The 7,156-nt window shown below is 36.5% G+C and overlaps 1 protein-coding gene across 1 annotated transcript; it reads left to right on the plus strand.

Annotated features, from left to right (window-relative positions):
- Nucleotides 1-2,361: 2,361 nt before the first annotated feature.
- On the plus strand, nt 2,362-3,336 carry LOC132680243 (olfactory receptor 2T2). Its single transcript, XM_060634029.2, has one exon. The coding sequence runs from the start codon at nt 2,362-2,364 to the stop codon at nt 3,334-3,336; it is 975 nt and encodes a 324-aa protein (XP_060490012.2).
- Nucleotides 3,337-7,156: the final 3,820 nt, after the last annotated feature.

Raw genomic sequence — 7,156 nt, forward strand, 5'->3', positions numbered from 1 at the left:
TTATATATTCGATTCATTGACAAAGTAAAATATGCTTCTTTGTGTTAAGCCTTTAATGTGCTACTCCTTTAGCATGCTCTGTTCCCAATATACATTCTTTCTTCTTTCTCTCTCTCTTTCTGACACACACACACAAACACAAACACACACAGACACACACACACAGACACACACACACAGGCTAGATCCATTTTTTTTTTAACACAATGAGTCTATGGTTATTTTTGGAATAAAGGATTTGGTTTAAAATTATATCTTTCCTTCAACTTTCATAACCTATTATTATAGGATAAACACTAAAAAAGGATCCAGAAGTTAGAAAAATTTCATGCCTTAATCAAAGATATTTGAGGCAATAAGAGTGATTTACTCCTGTGAACACTATGTAGAGTCCAGTATGAGTGTTTGTATAAGATAAAATTATGTAGTCTGTATTTTGATTAAAAAGTAATTGGTTATCAGGCAGTTTTCAGATTGGTAATTTTCTTTGCTATTTAAGTTTTTCATTGTATTTTTAAAGGGATTGTTATTATTGGGAGTTGATTTGGTACTATTAGTAAATGAAATATAAAATCCACAATGTATCTAAGTGGAAAAAATATGGCTGGTCAAGATAAAATTACTGCCTGCCTGGATGAATATTTTAATATTCAACCAGTTATTGTGAAGAGCTATAAACACAATTTCACTTGTAAATCTTAAATTCTGCCTTTTTGTATATGAGTCAGATCTGGATCTCTCTCATAAAAAATTCTTTCATATATTAAAGAAGACAGAAGTAGCTGATGCTCATCAAATTTGTTGAGAGTTACAGTTGATATTCAGATATGGTTTGTTAATTATCCAGACATTTGTTTTTGTCCTGCTTAGCTAATAAGGTGTGATAAACTTAAGTTAACACAAAACTGATTTTACTTCCCCCTCCAGATTTTACTTATTTCTTTAGAGTATTACTCATAATGTAAATTCATCTTTGATGAATATTTAGAAAGGAAAATAAATCTGTCTGTTGCTGTGATTAGTTTTGGTTCCACATAAAGATATAATTATTCCTTTTTAATGCTTCAGAGACTACATATTTCTCTCCAAAAAATATGGGTATATTTATGGTGGCCAATACATTTTATAGAAATAAACTTCTTTAGTAATTCTGTCACTGAAATAGGAGAAGAGGAACACTACAATAGGATGATGATGATGATAATAAACAACTCATTCCTCAATATCCATGAACATATCTAAAAGATGCACACTTATATTCTTCAAGAATAAAAGGTATGACAATTGATTCTATTTAGTTCATGGGAGTTGTAATAATACTATTGTATATTTTTCTGTCTAAATTCAGAAATCATTTTCCCATCTGGAGTTATCTTTACTTATAAACATGAAGGACCAGTATTACACAGTACAAAAATAAATGTTAAAGAATAAAAAAACAACAACAACAAAGTAATGGATTATTAGGAGTCCATTAATAGAATCAGAATGCCACCCTATCAGAAAAATTATGTTAATGTTTTGTTTGACCAATAATTTAAGAAAAGTTTAGGTCACCATAGAGTAATATGAGCCAGTGTTAAGTCCTAAAATTTCAACCTACTCCATTATGGCGACCAAAGACTGCCACGAAGATGAACCCAAACCCCTTATTGTGGAATAGAGTTCATGGCTATCCTTATTAGAGATTTATCACTCCAAATTATCCCATGAGAACAAAGAGACCTGACTTCTTAAAGTTACCTATGCCTAAAACATTAACTTTTTGGCAGCACATCTGCCTATAGCTCACTTGACCCTGATCCAGCAGCCCCAAATGCTAAATTTATCTAGATTTATTGGGCCCATGCTTATTTTCTGTCGATTTATTACATCACAAATGTATGTCTATGTACAATCTTAACAGTGTAATCATCTAAATGGCAGAGAACAACTCAAATTCAATCAACTCATGGATATTGGTTGCGAGGCACTATACCAACCTCAGGAAATATTTAGCTTAAAGTAATATGATTATAAAGACTATAAAGAAGATCAAAATAAAATAAAAATAAATCAACTTTTAAAAGTGGTTCTGTATGAACTATTATATTTACATCTCACATCCAGCCTAAAGAGATATAGACTTATGATAAACTTTCATAGATAATGAAAGTATTAACTTATAGATTAATATATCTGTTCAATGTCACAAAGACCATTAATATTAAGACTAGAATTCAAAATGATTTGAAGTCTATATTCTTTCCTCTATCCCATACTGCTTCTGATATATTACACATGGTGGGCTCTGTGTAAATATTGATTATTAATTAACCCACCAAAATTTTGCCTTTGAAGACCTAAGAACCACCATGTGAGATGATCATGGAAGCCACTCTCCAGAACTCCACTGATTTCATCCTCTTGGGCCTCATCACCCACCCTGAATTCCCTGGGCTTATCTTTGCAGTAGTCTTCTCCATTTTTCTGGTGTCTGTAACAGCCAATGTGGTCATGATTCTGCTCATCCATGTGGACTCTCGCCTGAATACACCCATGTACTTTTTACTCAGCCAGCTCTCCATTATGGACACAGTTTACATCTGTATCACTGTTCCCAAGATGCTGCAAGACCTTCTGTCCAAGGAAAAGGTCATCTCTTTCTTTGGATGCACACTTCAGATCTTCCTCTACCTGACACTAATTGGAGGTGAATTTTTCCTGCTAGGTCTCATGGCTTATGACCGGTATGTGGCTGTGTGCAAACCCCTTCGGTACCCTCTCCTCATGAATCGCAGGATTTGCTTGTTCATGGTGGTGGGTTCCTGGGTTGGTGGCTCCTTAGATGGGTTCATGCTGACCCCCTTCACTATGAGTTTCCCCTACTGTGGCTCCCGAGAAATCAATCACTTTTTCTGTGAGATCCCAGCTGTACTGAAACTGTCATGTGTTGACACGTCTCTCTATGAGACTCTGATGTACGCCTGCTGCGTGCTAATGCTGCTCATTCCTATATCTGTAATCTCTGTTTCCTACACACGCATCCTGCTCACTGTCCATCACATGAATTCTGCTGAGGGCCGGCGCAAAGCCTTAGCTACCTGTTCTTCCCATATAATGGTAGTAAGCATTTTCTATGGGGCAGCCTTCTACACCAATGTGTTGCCACATTCCTACCACACACCAGAGAAAGACAAAATTGTATCTGCTTTCTACACCATCCTCACTCCAATGCTCAATCCACTCATCTACAGCTTGAGGAATAAAGATGTGGCTACAGCTCTAAGAAAAGTGCTGAGTAGATGCCCCTCCTCCCAGAAAACCAGAGTGGTGGATATGTCCAAGAAATACTAGACACGGCCAGGTACAAATATCATTGGTGCTATGGCCACTGGCACACCTTCATATAAGAAACTATGTTTTTGATTATGAAAAAAAATTCACTACCATTTTAATAATCCTGAGTTATCAACAGGCAAAATCGTCTCTTTGCAAGCATCATTTAGAAACAATAGCTGTAGCCCACAAGCATCAGAATTAGCCCATTGGCTAGTCTGGATTCACTGAAAAACATTTTCCAGAGAGCATTTTCTTCAAGTAACACTATAAACAATACAAAATAGGCCAAATGCCCCTTTGAAGAGTACTGGATAAATATTTTTAGGTTACACATGTTCATGTGTCTGTGTCTATATTATTGACCAACTTTTGAATAGAAGTTGCAAGGACCAGTCACCATGTCCTCGAGGATTTAATATCAAACATTCAGTGTCAATTAAATATTTTCTAGTAATAATAATGTAGAAACTTTATCTAGGAAAATTTTATGAAGACAATTTAATTATATTTTGGGTTCTACATTCTTGTTCACCTTTTATGAATACTTGTATTCTCTAACCACCAAAATTAAACTGTAGGTAGTTATCATACTTTTATTCACATAGAATTTAATATGTGCCTGGAAATCAACATTTACTAGTTAATTAAAAGCTTACTTCTATACTTAAGGTAACAACATTGATATGTGCCGGAGACCAGCTCCTGCAACCAGGGGTTCCCAAAGGAAGAACGGGGTCAGTGAAAATAAAACAAAACTAAAATAAAAAATTGGAAAATAAAAAACTAAAATAAAAAACTAAAACTAAAATAAAAATAGACACAGACAATAACAGTGTGTTGAACTGGCCGATTTATTGTAGTAAACGTGGCTTTATATATGCTAGTGATTTCCTTGTAACATACGTCATCTATGTTTTTCTAACATTACCTAATTTTGAAAATGTTCCTATGTGTAAACAACCTTTAAAAAATAACATGGTGATTTTCCCCTAATTTTCCCACATACCCTTTGATTATAGATTAATTTCTTACATTATTCCATTATGCACCTGCGTTTATCTATAATATACAAAGCATTTGATTTGCTGTTCTCGTGAAAGGCCCTCCATTTCTCAACACCTGAGATGGAACAGTTACAGGGACATGGTAATCACATGAGACCAGAAGAACAATGTGTTTGCCTCAGTCCGAGGTGCCAGAAAGGGGCTGAAAAAGCCTTAGAAACCCATGCCTCATACATTCTCAGAGAGACAATTCACCTAGGAACCAATGAACCATTCTGTAGCTTAACCGACTAGGTTCACTCATCATCTGGAATGCCTCCCGGGGGCCAGGTGGGCCTAGGGGTTGAAGTCACCTGTGCCCTGAGATACACTCCTTAGTTGCCGGAGTGAGGCTTTCAAATCCATATGTCTCTTCTTTACAGGCCCTCTTTGCTGGCAAATGTATGAGGCTATCCTTCCTGTAAGTAGAGGAGTCTCCATAGGGGATGGCAAGGGCTAAAAGTAAGGCTGCACAATTTCTTGAGGAATCTTATTTTCTTCCTAATGGTTCTTTTCCCAGGGGGCCTGCGGAGGGCAATTCCCCAACAGACAATACCCCAGGTAGTTTTAAGGCCAAATTACCTAAAAGCGGGAGTACAAGAAGCTTCACTGTCGGCGGGCCGCCCTGCAAGTCACCAATCCGTCCACAGCCCAGGCCCTGCCACTCAGGCTGGGATAGCTCTGCTTCTAGCAGATACGATGTTTCAAAAACTTGCATTCATGCCTTAAAATATAGTATAGATAAACATAGAATGAATAAATCAAGACATTTTATTAGCTAACTTAGCTCTCATGGTCAATTCTCCTTTTTCTCAACTTCTTGAGGTGTTATACTAGTAGACAAATATTTCTTCTTTTAATTAGCTTTTGGTTAAGTGTGGTGTCTTGATATATTCCAGACTTTGGTAGACTATTAACTAAACAAAAACCACCCTGACTGAACTGTGTTCATTGATTTACCTAATTTTAACTTCCTACTGAATGTATGGTTCTGAAATATCACAAATAAAAAAGAACTTTTGATTCATCTGGTGCTTATTTTGCTTAGAAAATGTTGGACGCATGTTGTAGTGGTTTCGCAATTAACAAAGAATAATAAATGGTTACTTAGCCTTAAGTTAATCTAATATCAACATAGAGGAGAAAATGTTTTCTTCAACAATGTTGATGCAAGTAAAACATTCTCATCCATATGCTTTTTTTTAATTCTTATTTATTTTTGAGAGAGAGACAAAGAATAGGTGGAGGAGGGGCAGAGAGAGAGAGGGAGACACAGAATCCAAGGCGGGCTCCAGGCTCTCAGCTGTCAACACAGAGCCCAATGTGGGGCTTAAACTCATGAACTGTGAGATCATGCAGGCACCCCCATCATCAATATGCTTTTCAAGGTTATGTTTGCTTTAGAAGGTTCCTAATAACCTGATCATACCCTGATATCAAACAATGGAAGAATTTCTGGGACATATTAAATCTCTTCAAGTGGAGAAATTGACTAAGATTCATCTATGAAATACACTCAATGTTGTTTCAATTCAGTTTAATTCCCTTTAGTCTTTGCACTGACACTTTCTATTTTCTCCTTCTTCCTGCCTTTGTTAGCATCTCTCCTGGTTTTTCCTTTCTCAAAATCTTTCATTTCACAGTTTCCATTCCCCCTCTACTTTGGACATTTGTGTCCCTCATTTACTCAGAGTCCTGCCTGGAACTGTGTTCTTTATATTAATATCTAATAGAGCTTTTGTTTTCACATTTACAAGATGAATCTTTTGCACCTTTAAGAAAGGTATTTAACACAGACTTTGATAAATATTTCAAAATTATTTAAAAACAACTTGTAAGGGAGGTGTCATAAAAGTTCATGTCTGGGTTGGGAAGGAAGGGACCTCTCTGATATTGTTAAGAGCTATTGGGGCTCTGCGTGGCTCTGTCGGTTAAGTTTCTGACTTCAGCTCAGGTCATGATCTCACGGTTTGTGAGTTGGAGCCCCACATCGGGCTCTGTGCTGACTGCTCAGAGCCTGGAGCCTGCTTCAGATTCTGTGTCTCCCTCTCTCTCTGCTCCTTCCCGGCTCACACTCTGTCTCTCTCTCAAAAACAAATAAACATTTTTTTTTAAATGTTTTTCCACCTTACTGGTGGTTGCATGGGTGTGTTCACTTTGTGATAATTTATCAGTCTCACCATATAAGATTTATGCACTTCTCTTTTATATGATATACTTTAATACAATTTTTAAATTTTTAAAAAATCACACAATATGTATCATGGGTATCCTCTCTTCTCACTCACAGAACTAGTTCTATTTTACAAGGGATGATCAAGGGTTTTTCCCCAATAATCATACCAAATTTTTATATATGATAATTTGTGGTCATCAGTGTTTCCTGTTTCTTAAAATATAACTTGGAAATGACAATTATAATTTTTAATTATTAACAACATATAAATTGAATTCTCACAAAATATCAGGTACTATTTTTTTAAGTCTACTTATTTATTTTGAGAGAGAGAGAGAGAGAGCGGGAGAGAGAGAATCCAAAGAAGGCTCAGCACTATCAGTGTGGAGCCTGATGCAGGGCTCAAACTCACTAACTGTGAGATCATGACCTGAGCCAAAATCAAGAGTCAGACACTTAGCTGACTGAGCCACCCAGGCACCCCAGTCAGGTACTATTCTAAATTGTGAAGAAAGATGAGGGCGGAGTGGGGAGGGGAACAAAAATGAACAACAACAACAACAACAACAACAACAACAACAAAAACTGTCCCTATTTTTCAAAGGATATTCGCTGA

This window comes from Panthera onca, chromosome A1 (assembly GCF_046562875.1).
Source record: "Panthera onca isolate mPanOnc1 chromosome A1, mPanOnc1 haplotype 2, whole genome shotgun sequence".
In the NCBI taxonomy this organism is placed as follows: Eukaryota; Metazoa; Chordata; class Mammalia; order Carnivora; family Felidae; genus Panthera; species Panthera onca.

Excerpts from the sequence above, each read along its gene's own strand:
- LOC132680243 (XM_060634029.2), top strand. The coding sequence starts at position 2,362 with ATGATCATGGAAGCCACTCTCCAGAACTCCACTGATTTCATCCTCTTG.